The sequence below is a fragment of the Protomyctophum parallelum genome (genome assembly GCF_964188405.1).
Source record: "Protomyctophum parallelum genome assembly, chromosome: 12".
NCBI lineage: Eukaryota > Metazoa > Chordata > Actinopteri > Myctophiformes > Myctophidae > Protomyctophum > Protomyctophum parallelum.
In genome coordinates, this window is record NC_139712.1 from 16740710 (window position 1) to 16767936 (window position 27227).

Below are 27227 nucleotides of genomic sequence, written 5' to 3' on the forward strand. Positions count from 1 at the left end.
TTTTTGGGTAACAGAGTAACCTAACGAGTTTTCAATTAGAGTAATCAGTTACCTACTGTAGTTACCTTTTCCAAAAACAATGGCATTACTAGTAACATTTAAGACTTATATTTCCCTGTTTTTTTCTGTTGCCACAAAGGAAAAATAATCCATTGGACACATCTGCGCTGTTTCCTGAATCTTGAATGAATGAGGTAATGAAGGTAATCTTGTAACTTAACGGGACAATGTTTAATGGCAGTCATCAAGTAACCTATGGAAGGTACTGCAAAGTAACATTGGTCTCCATGTATGTTTGAGTACGGACAGCTGCAATACCGCTGGGCACTGTTGAGCAGCATGGCCGTGTGTGTCTCTACAGTATGTATGTCCCTACTGTATGGACAGTATGTCTGTTTAGCCAACACACACACACATACTCTCTCTCTCTCTCTCTGCACCCCTCAGTTCATATGGTGTGAGTTTATTTTTAAACATCTTTAAGATGTCCCCGTCATGAAATGGATTGTCAAAAGTTTTACTTTCACTTCAAAAGTCCTGAACTTTATGCCATGCATAGTCCACCACGGCCACCGTTGAGAGGTGTGACAGTCCTAGCAGCAAGACCGTCCTTCTGTAGGCAATAAAAATACCTTCTTATAGTCTTACAAAAATGCTACTGTATTTACTATTTACTTCTCTTTGTCACAAAGTGCTGTGCAGAATAAACAGCAGAACAGAAAAGTTCACAGCATACAGTCATAGTAGACAGTCTCAGTCAGTAGTAAAATGTTAATAAAAAAAAATAAAAAAAAAGGATTCAACCATCAGGGGTATTTTGAAAGCTTGTGAACAGAAAGGAGTCTTGAGCCTGGATTTAACCATCCATGACAGGAACCTCTTTTGGTGTTTTAAGCATTAGGCTATGTTATACTTTAGCTTGTACAAGCTTGTAGATCTGCTATTTTTGAAGAATCTTGAAAATGTGGCACAGATCTTTGAATATATATTCTTTCACAGCGAACGTTTTTAACTCATAACTTTGCTTCTGGGGGGGTCCCTGAAACAACATATGTTCAGATGGTGGTCGGCGGCCAATTACATATTATTTTTGGGGTTCTTGACATGAAATAGTTTGAGCAGTGAGCACCACTGATTATAGAAACATAGGTTTTTCAGAAAACTGTCGTGATTTAGAAGAGTTTTGTAGAATCTGGTCTCAGTCCTAAATAGGTTAAAAGACTCAGTGGAGGGGGTAGATCTGACAGAGAAGGGAATGCCTGAGGGGCTACAGTCAGTGGAGAGAGGCATGGCTATATGGTCTCTCTTCATTGTACCAGTCAAGAGCTTGGAGGCAGGACAGAGAAGACTAATCCCAGTGTGAAGGGAGTTGCAATAGTAGTCTAAACACGATGATATGTTGTTTTTTCTCCACTTTGTGGAAACCTTTTCATTGATTTTGCAGTAAATGTAATATTGTGACAATCCATTTCATGAAGGGGACATGAAAACCAATGTCACGTTTTGTTCTATCCGGGTAGGGCAGGACTATCTCAAAAACCTTTGTGGGTCCGTTCTTGCACTATTGTGGTGGTTTTAAAATCAAACAGTTTTGCTCCATTGGGTAGTTTAAGTTGAACAAACAAAAAAAAGAATGTTGACTGAAATTTGTATTTAGACATTAGTTAAAATATCTGCTGGGATATCTGGGATTGAAGCCAGCGTCATTTTTCCTAGTGATTTGGACAACTTGTTACGTATTCCACTGTGTTCTATAGTGTGTTCTCCTATTCAGCTATCAACATCTAAGCTAAATGGTCACACTCAGGAAAGTCCATTTGCTTAGTTTAATGATTCATATGCCATACCACAAAAGGATTCCAGCCATCTGTCCACCATTGAAGGCTGAACATATTTTGGTGGTATGGCATTAAACTAAGCAAATAGAATCGGCTGAGTGCTATCCTTTATTTAAATTATTATGAATTAGTGACACCTGCACCCAGAGAACGCTACAGTATATAAGATACTGTTGTACAAAAGGCCATTTTAGCAAGGAAGAAATGCAGACTCGAAGATCTTTTTACTTTATTTAAGGTCCCTTTACCACATATAGGTACTGAATATATTATATATGATATCTGACTGAAACTATTATAATTTATTTGCCTCTGGTTAGGTCAGCATCACTTCTTTAAGTGTGACTAGTATTGTAGTTGGATCATGGTCATGGATATCTCAAGCTGATGCAATAGATGACTTAAATTGGTTTATTCTTTGCTTTGTATGTTGTTCACGTATTAGTTTTACTTGGTTTAAAAGCACACGTGTGAGCTTTCCATTTAAACTATGTCAGCATTTTGCTGACTGTGGTCATCAAACATCTTGCCCTGCCACACACTCACACGCTCACTTATGGCCTTGAAAGGATTCTTTATGGAACCTAAATACAGTTCTACAGCTGTATGTTAGCACGTCGCTAATCCTGTACAGTTCTGTACAAACTGTGCACATGGTCCTTTTAAATGGAACTAAATGGTTCTACTAAATATGTGATCTTTTAGGGGCCACGTGTGAAACGACTCAACGAGATATAGAGCCTAATTTAGCTCCATATTGGGACCTTTTGTTTTTGGTACTGTAGGTGTCATGATATTCAGCAGTCCATATATCTCTCACTTCAGTAACCGCTAACTGTCTAGAATAGAACATGTTTCAGGAGCTCGCCTATAGAACCATCCATAATTCTTAGCCACCTAACCAAACCCCTATCAGTCCCTTTCTGAGGCAAACAATTGGTGAAAATAGCCTAAACTGAGATGCGCTGTCGGTCCAAAGTGTCCAAAATCTTATTCAAGAAGACATATTGAGATTTCCAGTGTTGTACCAATGAAAAACCTTTTATTTATTTGTATTTATTTGTTTTTTTCCCTCGATGTACTGCTTTACCCTGAGTCAGTGATTGTCAGCTTTGGGTTCTCACCATCTCATGTTCAGTAGCACGTACTGTTCAATAGTCACCTAGTGGCCTGCACTGTATTGCCTGATTTCGTTGACGTGTGCCAGTGTTGCACACTGAAAATAGCAGATATAAAAGCTCACAACGTGTAGAATTACTAATAGCTATTTTAGCTATTGTCGACGTGCAAAAAATTCATCAAACCTAACTTTACATTCATAAACAAGCTCAACTCTAGAATGTGAACTGATCTTATTTGACCTAGAAAAGGATGGAAAAGAATTTAGGGATTATATCCAATTGCAAACTATATACAGTGATGTAATGCATAGGCCTACTGAATATAATAACTATATACAGTGATGTAATGCATAGGCCTACTGAATATAATAAATATATACAGTGATGTAATGCATAGGCCTACTGAATATAAGGTTTACTTTGAGACATAGTGATACGTCTGTTGAGGGGAAGCATTGCCTTGTGGTTGGTGGCTTGTTTTGTATTTCCCTTTCTTTGACATGCGTATGCACTATGCACGCACACAAATGCATGCGCACACACACGCGCGCACACACACACACACACACACACACACACACACACACACACACACACACACACACACACACACACATTTAGGCCTGACGTCGAAATTAAAAATTTAAAAAGTCTTCTGAAAGAATATATATTCAAAGATCTTTGTCACATTTTCACGATTTTCCAAAAATAGCAGACCTACAAGCTCGTAGCTTGTAGATCTGCTATTTTTCAATAGCTAAATTATAACAATGTTTAAAACACCAAAAGGGGTTCCCACCCAAAATGGGTTAACATCTTTATTTGCGTTCACGTTTAACAAGAAATTCTTGAACACAAACAAAACAATAGTAGATGCACAATTCCAAGTGCACAAACAATTGTTAAACTGTGCTTCAGGATACAGATCATGGCCCACAGGTATACAGGAAGCATCGCCTCCTCCATATGGTGACTGCCAATAATCACAGAACACACACACAAACACACCTTCACACCTTCAACCTGGCGTCCCTAATTTGGGCGTGCCATTTTCCAAAGTTGTCTAAATGAAAATCACGTCTCACTGTGACGCATTGTGAGCTTGTAGTTCGGCTATTTATTGTATGACGAAGGCTATATGGGGTTAAGTGGTTCAAGTGTCATTTTTGTGATGCTTTATGAACGTGTACAGTATCAACTATTTGTGCTACTGTATATCATATGATGATGAAGTGTATACGAGTTAAGTGGTTAACCACTGTTTTGTTACATTTTGTGACTCGTTGAGAGCTTGTAGATGTACAATCTTTTTGGGCTACAATGACGTGCCCAAAATATTGGTTAATGGCTGTTCCATTCTGCTGAGCTCTTTTCAGCTCTGATCAACTTTCTATGAAGCACGACAGACACGGTTGATGGTTCCCAAATATTTGCCGGTATTTGCAGCACTTGGGGGTCATTTTGGTACAGTATACACAACACTGGATCTGCCCTGTCACTCCTTGCCTGTACAGTACATACCAACTTCTACTTATAAAAGAATCAAAACCCTTGGCACTCATATAGCCAGCACTATGCAGGAACTGAAACCTTTCTTTGGCATGCTTTGAAATGCAGAATACTGTAGAGGAAAATAAACTAAATAAAATAAGTCTGCTTTACTTTCTTAAACTAATGGTGTTAATATATATTTTTTAATATAGGCCTATTGTTATTGCTATATAATAATATTGTTAATATAACAATAGACATGACGATGAGGATGATGATGAATACACCGTCATGCACATTTTTATTTGCATGCTGCACTGAAGACCAATCAGAAAGATTAAGGGTTTGGTGAAATATACTTTATTTTTATTTATGGATGTGAGCACCACAGTGATGATGTCATACAGAAACACACACACAGCACAAAAACATCAAGACAAATAAAACAAAAGCATAGACATAACAAAATTAAATACAAAAAAGAGAAAACATCACGCACGCATACACGCCCTCACGCACGCACACGCAGAAGAGAAGAACGTTGAAAGCACTAACAGCGATGGGTTAATGTGTGTGTTATAGTCCTGGACAGTCAGAACTGCTGTTAAAAAAAGGTTTTCTTTATAATGGGGAGCATTCAATTGAGCTTGCTTTGGAAGGTTGTTTTTGAGGCTGTAAGTGCCTGGGAGGGAGCACACCTAATTCTTGTGGTTCTTTCCCAGAGGGCCTATAGGTTCAACGTAGCTGTATAAGTGGAGTTTAGGACCACACATACTATGCCTATTTTAACATGTGTTGTGTTGAAAGGTGCAGTGTGCAGTGAGATGAGGTTTTCCTGAACTGTAAAAAAAATAACAACACGTTCATATTAAAGTGAGTATATTCTGTGACTGATGATTGATGAAGGGTAATGGAATCTGGAACTGTGCTATAGGGTCTAGCCAGGGGAGTTCTTACATATAGGTCTGATATTTTATTATCTAAATAATGCTAGAAGTGGGGTGATGCTAACGCTCCACGTCCTGATTGTGTGTTAACATTATAAATGCTTTGGACTTTATACAATTTAAATTTTCAGTTTTATCTAAATAAAACTCATTCAAATCAACAATTTTGTTTGACTTTACTCAGTGATGGAAAGTACAAGTAATTTACCCAAAAATTGTACTTGAGTACAATTTTGAGGAACCTTTAGTTTAGAAAATGTCCTTCTACTCCACTTCATCTCAGAGGTCAGGCAACCATTGTAGGCCTACTTTTCACTCCACTATAATTATTTGACAGCTTTAGTTACTGTGCAGATTTAGCTGAATCCAAAACATACATTAACTTAATAACTATGGTTTATTATTATGTTAAGCCCCCCAGCAGCACAAACAATGTAAACTCAGCCCACCGTTTACAGTTGCAACATAAAGTGGGGAATGGCGTTCAGCCACTTATACTTTAGCCTAACTTACAGGACTAAAACACTTCTTTATTGAAAACTATGGACTAATACATTGCACAAGAATTCCACATATTTGGGGAAAGAGCGTAAAGTTTATTCAGGATTTCCGGGCATAGCCTACATTATTAAAATAATGATGGTATTGTTATGTCTTAATATGCTCAAGTTCAGACTTAAACTCAATCAATCTGGAACAGCGTGGAACTGTAAGGTGTTTACCAGTCAGTGTAAGGAAAAAGGACCCCATAGGTTTTAAGTAGATTTTCTCATTGCACATCTCAAGGCCACCGCCAATAATTGAAGTTTGCCATTTTGGCCACTAGATGGGGATGGTAGTGATAGTGAAATAAACACATAATTTTCTAGTCTTAAGGTTTTTGAGGGCGCTAGCCTCTCCTATGCTCAGTTTTGTGTGTCTGTGATGATTTGATTGGCTGTGCAGGCAATGGTGTATGATGATAAGAGCGCCCCTCACTTCACACAAGTGTGATTTGTATTAAAATTATAAGATCCCAGGCTGTTTTGTACCACAGGCTGTTATTTAAGTTGGCCAATGTGTTCAATTAGTTTTAATTTCCTTTTAGATTTGATTGATTGATTGAACATGCACAGTCCAAGGAAGGTACAGGTCAATACAAAATCTGCTAAGAAGATAAAACCAGAAAAAGCACATAAGACTTATGTTTACATTCAGGGTCCTCCTAGCCCTGATACATGACTGCCATGATGATTATCATGACAGTCATGACGTAACTGCACCCTGTTTTTTGCACTCGCTACATTTACAAAGAATCCGTATATATAAACATTCGGATTACAAATATAAAGTACTCACTTTTTATCCCACGGGTGTTAGTTAGTTGCTGCTCCAGCGATTAGAATTGCTGCATCCCGCGTTGTTTAATAAAAAGCATTTTTATCCGAGCTCCCCGGCTACTTTATTCAAACGGGGTTCGTTTGGGAAATCCACAGTTGCACACCGGGAGCGCACTCGCCTATTAGTCTGTATTGGCAGGGCGGTCAGCGTAACTATATCGAACACACCGAGTGCCACCCTCCTCCCGACCGATAGGGGCGCGTAGTTGCAAGCCAATGGCAAAATAAATAAGATAAAAATGCTTTTTATTAAACAACGCGGGATGCAGAAATTCTAATCGCTGGAGCAGCAACTAACTAACACCTGTGGGACAAATTGTGAGTACTTTATATTTGTAATCCGAATGTTTATATATACGGATTCTTTGTAAATGTAGCGAGCGCAAAAAACAGGGTGCAGTTACGCCTTGACTCTCGTATGAATACGAGAGTCAAGAACCAGGGCTAGGGTCCTCCAAGCTATTTGTGGTGCATGAAAACAACATAACAGTTTCTTGTAGTTTTTCCACATAGTCTATCGTGATCACTCACTCGACTCACCCCATGGCCTATAGACAAATTCACAGAGGCTTGCCTGGGTGCGGCCATTACTGAGGTGAGGTGCACCATTAAGCGCAGCAGCACTGATTAGCTACACCTGGCCTACGGAGCACCTGCTCCATGGATTACACCTCAGTAATGGCCGCGCCCAGGGCACCCCTCTGTGAATTTGTCTATAGACCGATTCCGTACCGGTTTCATGGTCGCAGCCTACGTATTTCCTGTAGACGGACTCGACGTAGCTGCGGGGGTAAAACCCTCACCAGGCGCACATCTTCCACTACAGTGAACGGCAGAGTGACTGATGTTAGTTTGCCTCAAACTTTACTCCTTTACCTGCTTTTTTACTAACACTAACATTACAAAGATGCCCAGAACATCGAGATGAACCTGCGTAGTTTATGGCTGCTCCAACAGTAGTGGCAACATAACAAATAAAATAAAACGGAATGTCTAATATCCAGCGCGATGGCTGAGACCAGAGCCATTGAGTAATGGTTGAGACAAAGCAGTGAAGAATCCTGCAAGATACATAATTTCAGTCTTACCCAATACCCAATCTTTCTGTTTTATGAACACAAGGCTGCTGTATTTTATACCTCATACTAAGCATTTAAAGTATAGGTATAAAGTACAGCAGCCTTGTGTTAATAAAACAGAAATATTTGGTATTGGGTAAGACTGGCGTTATGTATCTTTCACTGCTTTGTCTCAACCATTGCTCAATGGCTCTGGTCTCAGCCATCGCGGTGGATATTAGACATTCCGTTTTATTTTATTTGTTATGTTGCCACTACTGTTGGAGCAGCCATAAACTACACAGGTTCATCTCGATGTTCTGGGCATCTTTGTAATGTTAGTGTTAGTAAAAAAGCAGGTAAAGGAGTAAAGTTTGAGGCAAACTAACATCAGTCACTCTGCCGTTCACTGTAGTGGAAGATGTGCGCCTGGTGAGGGTTTTACCCCCGCAGCTACGTCGAGTCCGCCTACAGGAAATACGTAGGCTGCGACCATGAAACCGGTACGGAATCGGTCTATACTATAGACCGATTCACAGAGGGGTGCCCTGGGCGCGGCCATTACTGAGGTGTAATCCATGGAGCAGGTGCTCCGTAGGCCAGGTGTAGCTAATCAGTGCTGCTGCACTCAATGGTACACCTCAGTAATGGCCGCACCCAGGAAACCCTCTGTGAATCGGTCTATAGGTGGATGCTTGGGCAGTCAGGGATCTCCACCTCTCTGTCTTCTGCTGTGCCAGTGCGAGGTAGGGTGTGGTTTGGAAACTGCAGCCAGTCCATTCCTTGTGTTGTCCATCCAGGTCTTTCTCTACCTACCTCTTCTCTGCTTTCTCTTCTGCTCTACTGCCCCCTGTAGGATGGTCTTTGACAGGGAGGTATCTCTGCATTTTTGTGGCATAGCAGGAGAACGAATTTAACCCCTTGTTTGAGCCAAATCTGGGTTGAACGTGATTAGTGGAGCTCCCTCTGGTGCTAATAATGGACCTCATTGACGTTAGTGAAGTAGTTTAACAGGTGGGTGTCTTAACCCTTTCTTGCACCAAACCCACCAGATTTATTTAAATAGAGCATAGCTATTGAAGTAAAGAACATTTTCCCATACAATTTTGAAAAAGAGCATAGCTTTTGAAGTAAAGAACATTTTCCCATACAATTTAGAATTTTGATCCAATGAGTTCATTAAAATGGGTATTATAAACCTTAGATATTATTATGTATAACCCTATATTTGGTGTAGTTATGTGCTATGACGTTCTTTAATCTGAGATCCGAGGTCTCAGAGGTCAATGATAATATATATATATACATATATATATATATATATATATATATATATATATATAATCTTTATTTCAGACAGTAGTCAATGTCACATCAACGTACAAAAAACAATCAGCAGGCTGCTGAGTCAGTGCTTTACACCTGTTGCACAGGTGCAAAGTTCCCACGTCTTCCCAGCATTGGACATGATTTTTCCACCAAGTTCCAGGAACTGTGTATGCGATAACCACTAGGCTACATACCGTATAAAAGAAACCTCACCAAGTGGACCATCCACAGTCTTTCTGTCCTCCTCACCATGATGGTAAGAGAAATTGCACTGACCTAAGGGAGAGGGATATGTATGATTGACTAGACATTTGATTTTTTTTTCTTTTTTTTTCTTTATGCAGACTTTTATTAACTTACTTATATACTTTTTATATATTGTTTTTATTGGGGACGAATTTCATATCCACGGTACATACAAACTTGGAGGCCTACTCTAGGCCTATAAAGTATGCATGTTAATTAACCCCTTGAAGTCTAGCGTTCCTATTCTGGGTTGAAGATTCAGCAAAAATAGCCGATCTACAACTTTGTTGCCATGCGTTGTGTGCATGTAGAATTATTTTTCAGCAAAGACAGTAGAGCACATGACTTAGGTCAACTTAGTATAGGGTTTAAGCGATTAGTTTATTTCAATGTTAAGAACTATTTTAGTCTATGCAACTGGTCCTGTTAGCTTTATTGTATGTATGTATGTATGTATGCCTCTTGCATTGTTATGGCATAATTGTTAGAAATAAGTTCTAAAATATTGTCAGTAGACCAGCAAAAAATACATTATGTTTTTCGTTTCTTTTTTAATCCTAGCCATTATATCAAGTGGCGTTGGTCCTGTGTCTCCTGGCTCCGGTGGTTGTGAGTTTCCGGGCTAAAGACTGTCAGGAAATCCAGACAGTATCTAATGCAGGCAGTGGTGTCTACACTATCTATCCCGTTGATGTCTATACTGCTGTAGACGTATACTGTGACATGGACACTGACGGCGGGGGATGGACGGTAAGAATATTTCAATGTCCTGCAGGATGGTTGTACAGTATATTTCACTCTCATGCCATCTTACGTTGTGCAGAAAATGTTTACTGAATGCATTGAAAGTGTGTGAAATGTCATATCCATGGGTGGCACCAATACAACTACGTTTTTAAGTATAGCATAACATATATAGATTATAGAATAAATAAATAAATACAAATATAGACTCAATATTAATATTAAGTCTATGTTATTGGATAAGCAGAGCTGCATATTACTTCATACTATCATATCTATATTCTCTTTTGCTTTGTCACACTCTCTGTTTTACTGCTAAGGTTTTCCAAAGACGGATGGATGGCACAGTGTCATTTTACAGAACCTGGGACGATTACAAGAAAGGTTTTGGCAATGCTGATGGAGAATACTGGCTAGGTGAGAAGCTACACTATGTTGAATAATCATCTTCTATCCATACCTATATAACAGGTGCAGAGATGTAATATAAATGGTTGATAGACACACAACCCTCTAACAAGGAATTTGTGACAGCAATTCTTGTAACATTGCAACACATGTCCTTGTAATGTCTTACTACTGTAGGGCTGGAGAACCTCTACCACCTGACTTCCATTAGAACCGAGTTGAGAGTGGACATGGAGGACTTTAGTGCGATTCATGGGAACGAAGCATTTGCCCACTATGCCTCGTTTGAAGTCGACTCGGAGGCCTATGGATACATGCTGCACGTTGATCGTTTCCAAAATGGAGGAGCAGGTATGTTTGACAAGTAAGATAAGTGAGATCATCATTGTAAGTGTAACTGCATTCATCACACAGTTCAATGAAGTGTTCATTTGACAATATTACAAGTACAACCTGACTGTTAAATTAACAGTCAGAATTTCAATGTGGAGGATCACCCAGTAGTAGCTCAAATCTGTTGTATGAGCAGTATATTAAAATAGTTGCTATTGCATTTTTGGTGACAATGGGCTATGATGAGTGTGTGGTGGTGGTGATGATGATGATGTAGTTATTGTTATGCTGCCCTTATACCCTGCCCTTATAACTCTTTCCACAGGTGACTCACTAACCTATCACAATGGACAGCAATTCTCCACCCCAGACCGAGACCAGGATAGCACGTATGGCCATAATTGTGCTGAAGATCTTCTGGGAGGTTTCTGGTACAACGATTGTCATCATTCAAATCCTAATGGGATTTATCTGTTGGCTGATGACAGGCGTGGGTTTGGTATTGGATGGAGTGCATGGAGACAGTCAAGTCTGAGGTCTATTGCTATGAAGATCAGACCACAACGACGCAGGGAAGACGAGGAGGAAAATGCATAGATGTCTAGTTTCATTCAGGGGTGGAAAAATAAGTACTCAATTATTTTGCTTAAGTTAAAAGTATCAATACTGCAATGTAGAAAATACTCTGTAACAAGTAAAAGTACGGAATTAAAATTAGTAAAAGTACAAAAGTCTCCTTTCTTCTCTTTTCTCTTTCTCTCTCTTTTTATCAAAAGTACAAAAGTGTTGGCATAAACTAAAGTACCAAAAATAAAAGTACTCATTATGCATAACGTCCCATTTTCAGGTTTTCAAATGTATACAAATAGATCAGTCCTACTACTTCTAGCAATTATTAAATGATGACAATTATTACACAATGACTCCTGCACCATGTCTAAACTCCTGCCTCCTCCTACAGTTCTGACTCTGTCTGTTTTTAGCTTAAGCTTACATTTATTTTATATTTGCAACAAATATGTTGGCAATCCAGGTTATAGATTTTTTAATTGTAAAATATAATTATATCATGAGTCAAACAAGATTATATGATGCCCTTCTCTACAATGATCTTAAATAAAGGAACATTAATTTGATCAGACTAAAACTTTTCTGTGTATAAGTACCACGCATTGATCTTTCGAGTTACAAAGTTCAGGATCAAATGGAGCAACTTGACATGTCAAAAACGTAAGGTCGTAGGCTATAGATGCACGTCATTGGTTGTCAGATTACATTTTCATTGGTTCTAACTTTTGCTGGTAGGCCTAGCGTGTGATCGCTTTCTTACTTCTTGCTAAGAGGATCTTGATTAAATATTTATCATGTATATTAGAAACTCTTCAGGGATATTTCCCAGCAATAAAAAGGAACAAGTCTGCGGTATCTTAAAACACAGAATGGTCTCCAAGGTGGAGTGGATATCCTGACAGTAATGTAAATACGTTTTAAATAAGAGCAGTGACCTCTAATCCTCACATCAGTGCAGTTCTGTTACAGGAACAAATTTTCTTTATTAATTAGGCTACTTTATGTGCTGCTGCAGTAGCTATAACCTATAATTATACAATGGGGTTTAATTTAATGTAACACTAGACAGCATTCAGCCACTAGGTGTCACACTATACTTGACTATTCGACGTTCTTAATGACAAATATTCTGTAGGCTATTTCAAAAGGATAGAACACAAAGCTATAATAGGGCTTGCGCACTCGAGCTATAGTATAGCTGCCATACAGTAATATTTTTCAAACCCACGCCCACAGTCAAGACACGTCCCTTTCACGTTGACTGATCGATTGAATTATTTCATTGATAGATTTTTGCCTTGAATTAATGAACCATTTTCAGTTTTCAAACATAGGCTACTTTATTTGCGGACAGGTGAATTCCAAGGATAAATGGAAATTACTGTGTAAAGCCAGAAGCCAGAAATCAAACAATGTGATTTTTGTAACACAGAATCTTTTTTTTTACAGGTTATCAAAGTTCTCTTCATCAGTGCTGACCATGAACAGCTGTTGGACAATTGCGGCACGCCTTAAAAACTCGAAGGCCAGCCAATCACTTCCTCATCACCTATAACTTGTAGGCAGAGCTTAGGCTACGATGGCAGCAATCCTTTTGCACTGACTCTTTGGTTTGCCCAAGGTAAGTTTGCGGTTTGTTTCCAGCCGCCAACGAGTGCATTATGAAAGTGTGTCAAAATATTCCCTTCCTTCCCATTCATTGAAGGCTACTGTGAACCTGTATTAAAATGTGACTAATTTATGGAAGTGTCACATATGTTTTAACAATCTGATAAGTCTATACCATATCCTGTGGAGACCAATCGCAATTATCATGTCCATGGGATGATGAATCAAGAAAAATGTGTGGGTGGGACGGGGGGGTTATATTCATTCCATCATCTCAAGTACATTTAGTTAAATACTATAAGTACAGTTTTGAGGTATTTGTACTTTACTTCTTTCCAATATACAATACCTTTACTTCTACTCCACTACAAATATTGTACTTTTACTCTACTACATATATTTGACAGCTTTAGTTACTATAGTTAAATTGTAGATTTGGATTTTTATTACAAAACATACATTAGCTACCCACTTCAGCCCTATACATTTTGACCATCTGAACATTGCCGATCTACAAGCTCACAATGTGACGCAAGTACATTTTGATACCAATACTTTTGTACTTTATGTATGTAAGTAAATGAATTCCGGACTTTTACTTGCAACAGTATTTCTATATTGCATTTGCAGTATTGTATTATTTTACTTAAGTAAAAATTGTGAGTACTTTTTCCACTGCTCAAATGGGTAGTCTAGAGTAGATGGTCTCATCAGTATAGGCCTACAGGCTCGTTCCTGCAGCATCGCAGGTGTGCTACACTGCTACATTAATGACGTTAAACATCACCATATATGGAGCTGGCCTGTTCTGACATCACAATGATGTTCTGATATCTGCATAGACTCCATATTTGGGCATGCCTGACAAAGAACTCCATATATGGGCATAAAAGGGACACAGACATTTCCAACTTGCATCATTTCAAGTAGGCCATGCAGTGCCCAACAGGCACAATTCTAGTTGCGACCGCAGGTATAGGTAGAATAGACTTTTAATCTATAATGACATTATGAGCAAAATGAGTTGAACGTGGTTAATGAAATAAGTAAAATTTAAAATTCACACACACACACACACACACACACACACACACACACACACACACACACACACACACACACACACACACACACACACACACACACACACACACACACACACACACACACACACACACACACACATTTTGATGTGAGAGGATTCAAGCTGAAATGTTGGTGTTGTTGACAAATAATGGCCAGTGGCCAGGAAGGTAATTTTTATTCCCCTCACTTATCGGGACCCCGCATATAGCCCACCACCCAAACGCCTGCATGTGGACATGGAATGGGTCAGCTGCAGCCTATTACAACATAGAGGAGCCGTGGGGACCCAACCAGTAACTGTGTGTGCGTGCGTGCGTGCGCGGTTGCTGGCATGTCAACCATCCCATTCCTCTTTGTCCACTTCTCAAAATAACCCACAACGCCCCCCCCCCCCCCCCCCCAACAGCAGCTGAGACAAAGCTAGTGGGAGCCAGTGGAGTGGGATCATAAATGTTAGAAACTAGGAGGAGGGATGTAGAGACATTGAAAGTGAAAGTCATTATGAGTTTTTAATGCTTCATGCGTTTTCATACATAAAAAGAACTTCAGATATTTTTTTCATTTAATTGCATCACTTCATGACAGATTTTGAACTTTGTGAGAATTGTCAAATCTACAATTTTCACTTTTTTTTTGTAATGTGGGCTTACCTAAGTAATTGATTAACAATGTTTGTGTCCCGGTGTCGGGGAGGCACAAGATTTGACTCTTAAGGCCTCTACATAGTCCGTTTTGTTCCTTGCGTGGGGGAGTCAAACGGACACAAAAAACGCAAGGTTATTTTAGACCTTGAGCTGAAAGGTTTGTGACCTCTGGTGTGTGTATAGGCTACTGTAGGTTTATTTGAGTTAATCAGTGATAATGCATCTAAAGAAAATGAACACACCAGTCAGTGTCAATGCAGTTTTACAGTCAGTAAAATACTCCCCATTTTTAGTCTCTCCCCATTGGTGATCACTATTATTCACTAATCCATAAAGGGGGCCACTCACTGAAATTACAGGAGCCAGTGATGCGTATGTGGGTTGTATTTGGGTCAGCGCTATTGCATGAAAAGCTGTTTTTATCCCACCAGAGGTCCCCCACTGTTGTGTCATTGCCCTTGTCCTTGTTACAGAACCCTTCTAGGTCTATTGCTTCACAATGGGCTGCAGAGTACAGTATAGTAGAGCTGTACATCTATAGGTAAAGAGCACCAAACAGCAAGAATAGATGGTATGCGCGTGACATCATCACCAAACCCGGAAGTTATGCAGGAATGCCTACTGTGTGGAAAAAAACTACTTTCTGGCCTTGACAGCCCATACATCCAAACAGAAAAGTATATCTGATTGCATTAAACGACGTTAAACAATGTTAAACTCACTTTGCATGTTGCTTTGTCACTCTATTTGCTACTCGATGTGCCATTCACTTTATGCATGCGTAGATTTCACATGACACTCTTATGGACAATGCACAACAAGCACAATAACATATAAATATGTTTTATTTTATTATTCTAAATCTAACTCAAGTCCACACCACAACTATAATGATAACAGAATGTAGAATGGAGGCTCACATAATTATCAGTATAGTCATTGTGCTTGTTGTGGGCGGCCCAAATATATTTGAGTGACCAGAAATGTATTATAAAACTAGAAAAAGTGCCCTTCTGGGCACAGGTCTCCACCAGGTTATCCACAGATCCGTGCAGTTAGAGGTAAAAACACTTTTCGGGCAGTTATAGCGCCACCTTGAGGCTGAGTTGAAATTGTTCATGTGGCATTTTGTCCTCGGCCTAGTGGGAATGTGGGTGCACAATTTCACGGAAATCACGCGATGTGTTCATGATTTGCAGCATTTTGTTTGAAACTGAGCACTCCTGTGAACTTTGGAAGCCAATCTTAACCAATCAGGATGGAGTCTGATAAATGTGAAAGACCCGTTTCGTTGAATGGCTCTAGAGAGACTGTGTACCAATTTGCGTGATGTTTGGACAAAATCTGTAGGTGTACTGTGCAAAAACTTGTTTTGCACAAAGCGGCCTCCTGGTGGCGCTATAACAGGCCGTTCTGGAAAGTTTGGGGCAGAGGTTCATCGTTGGCATCCAGGGAGTGTGTGTGCAAAATATGGCATCGACCGGGTTAACGGTGGCCGTTTTGCACAAAGCGGCCTCCTGGTGGCGCTATAACAGGCCGTTCTGGAAAGTTTGGGGCAGAGGTTCATCGTTGGCATCCAGGGAGTGTGTGTGCAAAATATGGCATCGACCGGGTTAACGGTGGCCGAGATTAGCTGTTCACGGACACACGGACGGACACACAAACGGACACACAAACGGACGGACGGAGTGCAAAACATACTCTCCCCACATGCCTTCGGCCTGGTGGAGACAAAAACAATGACCAGTGTTCTTTCAATGGCCAAGCTCCCAAACAATTGTATCTATGGCGCCATGAATACAATTGTTTGGGAGCTTTAAACCAGTGTGCGGAATCTGCGGATGTATCTTATGTACTGTATAACTTAAGGCATCTTTCGTGTGATGTTCTATGCCTGCCACTCCACTGTTAATCCAACAAAGTCTGGAATTATTTGGAAAATCGTACCGCACTAATAATAATGTGTGCGTGCGTGCGTGCATGCGTGCGTGCGAGCGAGCGAACGAGTGAGTGAGCACTGCGCATGTACTGTATGTTGGAGGAATTCTACTTTTCACTAACTGTGTCCAAAGTTTCCAGATGGTCACAAATTGTGCACAGCTTCGGAGACCACAGGCACTTTGTTTTCATAGATTGTGCATGATCAAACACATGGAGATATTTTGGGGGACAGTAGCTCAGGTGAGGTGAACAGCTGGGATGGAATGGAACTATCACAGAAGGTGAAGAGAGGCGATCAGACTGACTTGTTTTTGTCTGCTGTTCAGGGCAAATGGGATGCTGTCCCTGTCCGTACTCTGTAATGAGATCCTCTGGGCGTCAGTATTCATAGGGGGCTTGTGTGTGTGTGTGTGTGTGTGTGTGTGTGTGTGTGTGTGTGTGTGTGTGTGTGTGTGTGTGTGTGTGTGTGTGTGTGTGTGTGTGTGTCTTGTGGGGGGGGGGGGGGGGGGGGGTCAGGTGCATCACAGCCGGTTGAGGGTTTGAACCTCATTTCTCTGTCTTGGTCTAACTTGCCACAGGAAGTTATGTAATGTCAGTGTGGAAGGTCACTAGTGAAGGGTGGCTGTAGATGAGTGGGTAAAGAGGCTGTCTGGGAATCAGAATGTTGCCAGTTGGACACTCAGCTTACACCCAGTCATGTGTCAAAGTGTCCCTAAGCAAGACACTTAACCACTGACAGCTCCCGGCTTGCGCTCATCTGAGACATCTGAGCAGCCATCTGCTGAGTGAAGCTGTAAAAGTTAGTAATTTCCCATCACCTGGGGGACAAGAAAATACTCTTAATTGTGACCGTATAGGTCTCATCAAACCCTGGATTGCCATAAATGGAGAAGACTGGATCATCACAGGCCGCGCTTAGTACCTTTATGCCATTTGAAGCCCATTATATATGGTCTATTTCGAGAACTTACTGTGCTAATTTATTTTGAATAATGTTGCTATTCACATCTTTTATAAAGGTATAGTGATGCCTTAAAAATCCCTCTGGGGTTATTTTTTTGAGAGAGGGATACAGAGAGATGAAAGACAGATCTAACAAGCCATTTGCTGAGCTGTAATGGGGGGGTAGGTTAGTTCAGAGTTATACAAACAGCATTCAAACCTTCTCCACGTTTCCAAATGCACCCCACCCCTGCCCTCCCATTGCCCTCTTGTCTTTGGAACCCCGCCCTTTCGCCCCCACAATGCCACCAGTAGGGAATAAACCAAACATGCCGTGGCCCGTGACTGCTTTTGGCTACTCACTGGGTGGGCTAAAGTGTGACATGACAGATGACAGACCCACCAGCCCAATTTGCAGTCATTGCACCGGCAAATAAGGCATACATGTCTACACCGCCTAATCACTAATATTCTAATCTAGATGGTACTGAACCCCAGTTAGCAGAAGTATATGTGAAAGTGGGGCCTCTCGGTGCTAATATCCTTTTAACAGCTATTTTTCTCTACCTGACAGTGAAAATAAAGAGCCAATGTGGGCTATGAAAGCTTAATGCATCAAAGCTTCTGATAAACCCCTCTGGGAAATGAAGAGGGAAGGTAGGCTGTTTGCTAAATTCTCTCCCAAAGGAAAATCTCCATGACAACAATACACTGAGCATTGAGAGCACGAGGACAGTTGATATCCTTTCCTAACCTATCCTTGCATTTCTTCTTTTTTCTTTTCTTTTTTTACAATATTTACACAATACATATGTTATCCTTTGGTAGATTAAACGACAACAACACATATTCAACCAACCAACTTTGGTACAGGACTAATACAGAGTACAACACAGTTTCCTATATTATTGTAACTAATAAGATATCATGAATACAGAAACATGGAAAATATATTTACATTTTAGCATATTCCTGCACATTATGTTTTGAAATCTATCCTCTACACATTATCAGGGATAATTTTATTCACTCATTTGATTAAAATGAATGACCGGTACAAAACGCATGCAGATTAACAAGAGTTTTACTGATTAAACAAATGGACAAAATGAGAGAGAGAGGAGGGGAAAAAAACATTTTGACATCTGTCTCTTCTCTGAAGCGACGTGTGAGCAGTAGGCTACTGTATTCTCTTCTCACGCAGGCAGCTGACAGTAAAGCACACATCTGTTCTCACTCAGCTCCTAGTGTGAATATAGTCAGCAGAAGATGAGTAACAAACATGCAAATGATGGATTACAAGTCACTAACTGTCTGTTATTTCAGACCAACACCCTGCCTGAGCGGCTTGTCCATCCACCCCATTTGTGTAATCGGTCTTAATCCATTTTGGGCGGAAACCCCTTTTGGTGTTTTAAGCATTCTGTTCTATACTTTAGCTATTGAAAAATAGCAGATATACAAGCTCATAGCGCGCCACCGAGTGGCACACTACGAGCTTGTATAGGTCTAAAATATTAGCTTCTGGGGGGGTCCCTGAACCACATATTGTGAAATGGGGGTCCGTGGCCCAATAGAGATCATTCTGGAGGTCCTTGACTTGAAAAAGGTTGAGCACCACTGCCATTGAAACATGGGTTTTTCAGAAATAAATTAGGATTTAGAAGACTTTTTTTAACGACCTCAGTCCAAAATGGGTTGATAAACCACTTTCAACCTGGCATCCATATTTTGTGCACACACACACACACACACACACACACACACACACACACACACACACACACACACACACACACACACACACACATACGTACATGCACGTCCATTTTTGTGTGTGTTCCATTTTAGTTGGCTAAATGTGTACATGTATACCCTACACACAAGTACATTACATGAAAAAGCTATAACAAATAATAACCAAGACGCCTGGGGGCGAGAGCGTGCATGCATCCGCCTGGCGCTTTGGAATGGGGGATCAGATCAACATATTCGCCTGGGTGACAGCAGACTGCTGGGCGAGCTCTGGCGCTTTGGCATGGGGGTCAGATCAACATATGGAATGAATTCTGTACTGGCCATATATGGAGCGTGTCTTGAGTGTACAGGGTTTGATGAGGTCAGATCAAAATATGTCAGCTCCATATATGGAGATCTAAGAGCGTCAGCGGGGGCAGTGTCTTGAGTGTACAGGGTTTGATGAGGGCCCAGGTAGGGCCGGGCCTTAATTTTCGGGCCTGATGAGAACTTCGCCGGCTGCCGGGCGCAGCTGCACTAATAACTTTCGGGCAGGCCCGTCTAGAGTTTAAATGGACAAGTAGCCTTGCCGAGCCATGAGGCCCTCTAACCACAAGGCCACTGAGCTGGTTATAAATAGGTATCAGTCAAAAGGGAGACATCGAAGAGGAAGGATGGATGGGGAAGGATTAACAAACACACTGACGGGAAATGCAAGATTTATAGTAAATGCGACATGCCGTCGCCAACAAGACAGTTATGGCAAATGCTTGGTAAATGTCCAAGTGTCTTCACCAAAATTTGCAGAACTAAAAGCTCACAGTGAGCTGTAACACGTTGTGAGCTTGTATATCATCAATTTTGTTGATGTTCCCCCAGAATAGAAAGTGGGTTGAAGTGGTTAAACGCCAAGTATAAAAGTTACTTTCACTAAATGGAAACAGATATTCTCTCCAGTTTTCCTTGTGACATACTGTATCTTTGGGGGAATGATTTACATTATGTGCATACCGTTAATATGCCAAAAGTATTATGAAGTATTCCTGTAAACATGATAAACTGAATTACCCATTCTGAGCTGTTTACAAGACATCTATTTTCAGTAGGAGCTCACAGAGAGTCAGAGGCTGTAATGGAAAATTAACGATTAAATGAAATTATGTTGATAGGATGTAAAAAGTGGGTATTAACTGGGTGTTATTTGTCCCAGCAAACCTAATGGGAGTGGTGAGTGTGTGTGTGTGTGTGGTGTGCGCGCGTGCGTGTGTGTGTGTGTGTGTGTGTGTGTGTGTGTGTGTGTGTGTGTGTGTGTGTGTGTGTGTGTGTGTGTGTGTGTGTGTGTGTGTGAGTGACCGTGTCTGTCTGTCTGTCTGTCTCTCTATCTATCTAAACTAGAGGGATAGTATTAGGCTTTCAATTCGACTTTACTCATGATGCAATGTTGACTCATTTGCACACCACATATAAAGTTTAAACAAATAATAGAACTCGCTCATTTCATATTTGGGTTTTCATGGCCCTGATTTATTTGTTTTTGACACTGATTGACACCGCTCCTCGACCCTCTCGTCCAATTAGCGGAGACCATGAGACGGGCACGCCTTCAGTGTAATCAATCCTCGGATCAACGTGTGTGTGTGTCTCACACAGTGTGTAGGTAGTGGTGCAGTTAGTGTAGTCACTGTAGTGTGTGCATGACGCATGTGGTGTGTCAGTGAGTGTATGTGCGTCCACATACGTTGTCAAGCGTGCGCCCCCCCTCCTCTAGCAACCACTCTACTACACTACAGGCGGTTTGAATCACAGCGCTAAACGGAAAGTTTTTCACCCTAGAAAAGAGTCGCACTGAGCGGCATTAGAGACACGGGGAGACACGGCGGGGGAGGAGGAGAACATGAGCGAAAGATTCGTGGTCGTGCCGGTCGGGGAAGGGGAGGAGAAGGCACTGGGAGCTGGGCAGCAGGGGCAACACGTCGAGGCGGTTATCCACGATGACCCCGCACCGGACACCGTCAGTGGGGGAGAGCCAGAAGCGGGGACCGGAGAAGGGGGAGAGCCAGAAGCGGGGACCGGAGAAGGGGTCGCAGGAGCCGCCGCCGACGGCGTGGTTCCAATCCTGAAATACGAGAGAGAACCCAACAAATACGGTAGGAGGATGCACGCCTCGCAATTGCCTCCAGTCAATGTCTGTTATGAGCATGAATGAACCACGGATTATGATTGATGCAATTCAACGGCTGTCATGTAATGTTATGTAATGAGGAGACAGTCAGGAGAGGAGTTTTCTTTGTGGCACTTTGTGTTCAAGTTTGGCGCCGCAGCTGAGCTCTTTACTTTTCACTTGTTGAAAGCATCTCGACGTAAAGCTGTCAAGGGAATTAAGGCACTGTCAACTTTCCACCTCGGCTGTAAGTGTTGTTTAAATAGATGGACGTGGACGGTGGACCATGTGACGTTTAAAACTATTCAGTATGTTGTTAAATACACCCATTCAGTGCAAAATTGCATTAGCATCACTTGCGTCTTACTTGGCTGGCTGGCACTACCACGTGGGTGGGTGTAGTCTATGTATGTTTCTTATCATGATTCGTTAGATCAGTCGTTAAAACAAAATCCAGGCGCTTCGGCTACTATAGCAACAGGTTGAAGGGCAGCTTGTGCTGGTTAGTGCATGGGACATTGAGCAGGCACGCAGGCACGCCAAATTACAGTTTACTAATGACCTTATGTATAAGCAATCTGTTCCAACAGCTGTCTAATTGTTTTTGCCAGATCACGAGAGACTGATAGAGGGACTCGGGAGAACAGAACTGCAGAATAGGGTGTTTTGGGGGTCGGTTTCTGCTGTGCTGGGTCACTCCCTATGTACTCCCCTGAACATGGGCTGTTTGTTGTGTTGTTATTTTGCCTCTAGAGACAGATCACATGCCTGGTGGATTGGTCATGTTATGAATTGATTCACACTGCAGAATGTGACTCTGTATGTCAGCTTATTTCAGCCACATCCACATTTTGTCCCATCAATCGATTAACTAATTTCCTTCTGTATTTGTAATACTTTTTCTGTATTTGGTATAGAAAAAGTAACCAACCCTAACCGACTAAAACTTTCCTGTGACAGAAGAAACAAAAGAAAAAAAGTGTGGTTTGAAGGTAACAAGACAACTCACCCTTTTTGCACCTCCAAGTGAGTTGTCCGGACATCTCACCCCGAAAGTCCGGACAACTCACCAGACATCTCACCCCGGTGAGATGTCTTCACTTTCGGGGGTGAGCTGTCTTCACTTTCGGGCACTTTCGGGGTGAGTTGTCTGACTGAATATGTATACCCTTTGAGCTCTTTACTTTACTGAATATCCCATGTATCCTTAATATAATCTAGATTCATTCTTCATTCAACCTTATCTTCCTGAATTACGGCATAGATCCACTGTTCTTGATTTCTGGGTTGTCAATAGCTTTGCTATTCAGATGTTTTCAGTCAATAAGTAGGCATATTAGAACTGTGTTCGTTGGGAGTGCAGTCTAATTAGCAACTTTGTACAGCTGTGAGACTCTGCCTTTGAAACGCAAACATTATCCCCAAACGATCCCCCCACGTCCCCCTCAATGCTGCATAGAGAGAGTGAGAGAGACGCTCAACTCCTTACTTACAACAGTGTTTCACTGGATTTTACTGTTAAATAAATAAATAATTTGCGCCTGACTGCGCACGTCTGTAGGAACCGATAGTTGGATCCGAAATTGAATTACTGTAATGGGTGCCACGGAAAGTACAGACAACTCACCCGCAATGTCAGAAAGTGAAGACAACTCACCGGGGTGAGTTGTCTGGACTTTCGGGGTGAGCTGTCCGTCCTTTCCCTTTACCAACTCGCCCAACTTGCCCGGTGGAAAGTACAGACAACTCACCCGCCATGTCAGAAAGTGAAGACAACTGGGGTGAGTTGTCCAGTATTCGTTTTGAACACTGTTACAGTCCTTGGAAAACCAACCCCTATATTGATTGGTGATGCTGATATCAGCCAGAAGTGTTGCTGCTATTGTGTTTTGTAGGGGTCATGGTACAACACAACACTAAGGATGGAAAAAGTCTTGGGTTACATTTCCAGCTTTGCTAGTATTGGAAAACCTTGTGGAAGCGATAAACTTTTCTTCACCAACTTGTAGCTACACAGTACACAGATGGTAAGGATGGTAGTATACTGCATGTTGTAGATGTATCATCTGTATGCTTATTTCAGGACAAGCTCTAGTTATATTCTGCTATCTTTATTCTTCACAAGATCTATTTGTGTGGAGAAGGCAGAACATAATGTTCTATTAGCAGAGGTTATTTGCTATCCTTTCATCCTGGAGGATAACGGTCCTGCTTCGGCTAGGGAGGGGTAGCTATTGTTTTTGTGTTGCATGTCTCTTTATTAACAATGTCATGGGAAAATTACTGTATGGTGGAATTTAGGAAAGGTGGGCAAAGGTAGCTCTGGTCCATAGCCCTAATGCCCTTTGCTGCCCATCACAGGTTTACACAGGTGTAAAGAAGTGGTTGATATGTTTTTTTCTTGTTGCAAGCTCCAGCATTCATAGTTTTTTAGGAAGGGGGGTAATGAGGGCCCAGGCAGGGGGGGGGGGTTCCTCTCCCTAAACAGGGAGAGGAAGAGCTAGAGGGTCTATTGATGAACACACTGTCATCCATAACTAACTTCTGAACTATTCATCACAGGATGATGAAGACTGATTGCATTTGAAGTTGAACGCCATTGAGGTCTACTGAGGATGTGGTACAACTATGTACAGTACACCTATAAGCTGCCCTTTAGACTAGTGGCATACAGTATGTTGGCTAATATCAATGACTTCACAATTTGAATAGGATAAACCTGCATTAATTTACTCCTGTATGTCCATCTGAAAATCACTCTGTGTAAAGTTTAGGTTATTTGGACAGGCAGAGAGACCGACGTGCGTGCGTGCTTGCGTACCTGCTGCAGGTGTCATCAATATTCAATATGTCCGTATTGTACACAGACAAATGTGTCTGTGGCAAGACTAATGATGACCATTATCTGAATGTCAGTCTACAGGTTTTCCTCTGAATAATATGTATGACACTCATTCACTACGACACTGTAGGACAGTGTTTCTCTAACTTTTTACTTTCAAGGACCCCCATAACTCTTGAGTGTGTACAACGGGTCCATTTGGTTCCATTTGTACACACTGTACTGTGCACACTTGCACACACTCAGACTTAAGGTACAGGAAAAACGCGCCCGATGTGTAGGGACCTTTACAATACGTTTTAACACCCGGCGAGCATCGGCCAACACATCGCCCAAAAAGATGAATTATTTGTATCTTTTCGGGAGACGTTGCCCCGCCCCACTTTTCGACCATCGTCCGTTTGCCTGCTATCACCAGTAGTCGGTCCCATAGACAAATAATGCACTTCTGGAAAATTCGCCTAGCTGTAGCCCGCTGTTAAAACGTACTGTTAGAGACCTATTTAGGTAATTTAAGGCTACAGCTCTGTCTGTGTTTCTGTAACACAGACAGATATAATATTATTGTCCGCTCATTTGTATGTCCATGTCAATAATAGAAAATTTACAAAAATGACCACCACAAACTTGCCAGCATCGCGATGACCCCTGCGTCTGCTGCTTACATGCTGAGCCGTAACTCATGACAATGGATAGCACTTGCGTGCTGCGTTAAAGGGACACTTCACCCTTTTTGCAAAAAAATATATGTTAATGACTTTAAGAAGATTTCTAAAAGTCATTAACTTGAGCACTTTCCTGGAGGTCTTTATGTGTGTAATATGTGGTTTTTAGATATTTTTGATTTTAGCAGTGAGCCCAGTGTCTCTGATGTCATGGACACTGGGCTCTCTTACTTCCTGGACTACATGTTGTCTCAGTAAGACAGCCCTCCCCCTATCCACAAGGAGGAGCAGTGCACCAAAGCATTATGGGAATTGTAGTCCAGGAAGGAATATCTTAAACCACTATTACACACAAAGACCCCCAGGAAAGTGTTTTAAATCTTCTAAACGTCATTAACATATATATCTTTTGCAGTGAAGTGTCCCTTTAAGTGCACTTGTTTCAGCATGATATGGGATATAGTGTGTGAACCATTTAATCCCCTGACTAGGCCTAGGTTATTTGTTACAGAATTCCACAGAGGGTGTTTTTCCTTGCCATGGTTACAGACAATTAGGCCAGGTGAAGGCTATGCCTACTATGGCGGCAGAGGATACATCTTCACTGTCGGGCAGACAACTCATACACAATCCATCATCAATAATTATGTTTCCAAGATAAAAGCCACTCACACCTACTGTATGTCGCAGATGGGTATTGTTTTGAACTTGATGACATAAAAAAATATATGGCTTACATGCAAATGATTACTGTGCAATTAAGTGAGCCAATCACAGCTACATGATTTGGCATAGAATTTCGCTTTATCTCTGACTGTCTAAACTCTAAACAGCTGAACCTTGTATCGCATAAGTGCATTACTTGTACAATGGTCACCACTGGAGCTCAATGCTTGCTCCACAACTACACGTTATCATCACGCATCGATAAATGTCACCTGCTACCTAAAATACTAGGCTGCATGAATTTTGTCTGTGTTGTTTAGTCTGCTGTGTCCTTTTTCCACTAATGCAAGTCCTGTATTTCACTGTAGTTTGTCAGTGTTCTGCTGAGTTAAATGTTGTTTGTGTGGCTGCAGAACATGCCAAAGGCAAATTCCTTGAACGTATCCCATACTTGGTAATAAAATCTCATTCTAGTGACTATTAAAGTCATGAGTCACAAAACGGCTTCTTGCACCCAGTGGAAAACAAGTAACATTGGCCATATCTTGAAGAAATAGCATACTGCTACAGTATGTTTCAGGGGTAACCAACCAGGGGTTCGCGAGCTACCAGTAGCTCGCATGAGCCATTCAAGACAAGTAGATCTCGGAGTGAGCGGGTGTCAGACTGACAGGCTGACAGCTCGCAGTGATGGCCCCAGACATGTGTTGGGCCATCAACTGCAGAGTTCGTTTGTTTGACTATTATGCACAACTTGTGCATATAATAGTTATGCATATCAGAACAGAACAGTATAAAAACAGCCTCTCACTCACTACTATACCTACACACAGGCAAGCATGCAGTGACTACTCTACTCTGACTATGGAAGATCTGGCGGAAAGAAATAATAATCCTCAATAATCATTTCCACCAGGAATTGGGAGCATGCATCCTTTCCGACTTAGCCATGTTTTGGCTCAGCGCAAAGGAACCATTTACGGACAGGGAGGGACATGGACTGTAATTTAAAGCATTGGAATTTAAAGCATTGATACAAACGTATTCAAAGATTTGTCAAAATGTGTCATACTTTTCACTTCAGTTTGACGAGTCCACTGACATGTCACGGACACCGCCCAGCTAATTGTGTTTTTCCCAGATTTTTCACACCAAAGAGGACTTTCTCGCCCTTATTCTGTTGGAAAAAAAGGACCCAGGGTGAGGATGTGTACACTGCATTCAAGGATTGCGTGCATTGAGGCCAAGATTCCTCTTCATCAAATCCTATCAATGACAACAGACAACAGTGATGCTTGGCATTCAATCTGGATTTGTGTTTGCATTAATTAACTTCGGATGAAATGGAGATTTCTGAACTAGTAATATAACTGACTAACCACTGGAGGACAGAGCTAGAAAGCAGGACTTTTTTTGTTCACTTGTGAGCAGAGAGAAGTATCCCCTGATTGTGTCTTGTGCACTCAAATGC

The 27227-nt window shown here is 41.3% G+C and overlaps 1 protein-coding gene across 2 annotated transcripts in view; it reads left to right on the forward strand.

Moving 5' to 3' along the window:
• The first annotated feature begins 21095 nt into the window (after positions 1 to 21095).
• Positions 21096 to 27227, forward strand: part of slc12a7b (solute carrier family 12 member 7b) — a 101040-nt gene continuing 94908 nt past the window's right edge. For both annotated transcript variants that reach the window (XM_083778555.1, XM_083778557.1), the window contains exons 1-2: positions 21096 to 21437; positions 21468 to 21569. In XM_083778555.1, the coding sequence (XP_083634681.1) occupies positions 21317 to 21437; positions 21468 to 21569 (223 nt within the window). In that variant the 5' untranslated portion in view covers positions 21096 to 21316. The remainder of the gene's footprint in view (positions 21438 to 21467; positions 21570 to 27227) is intronic.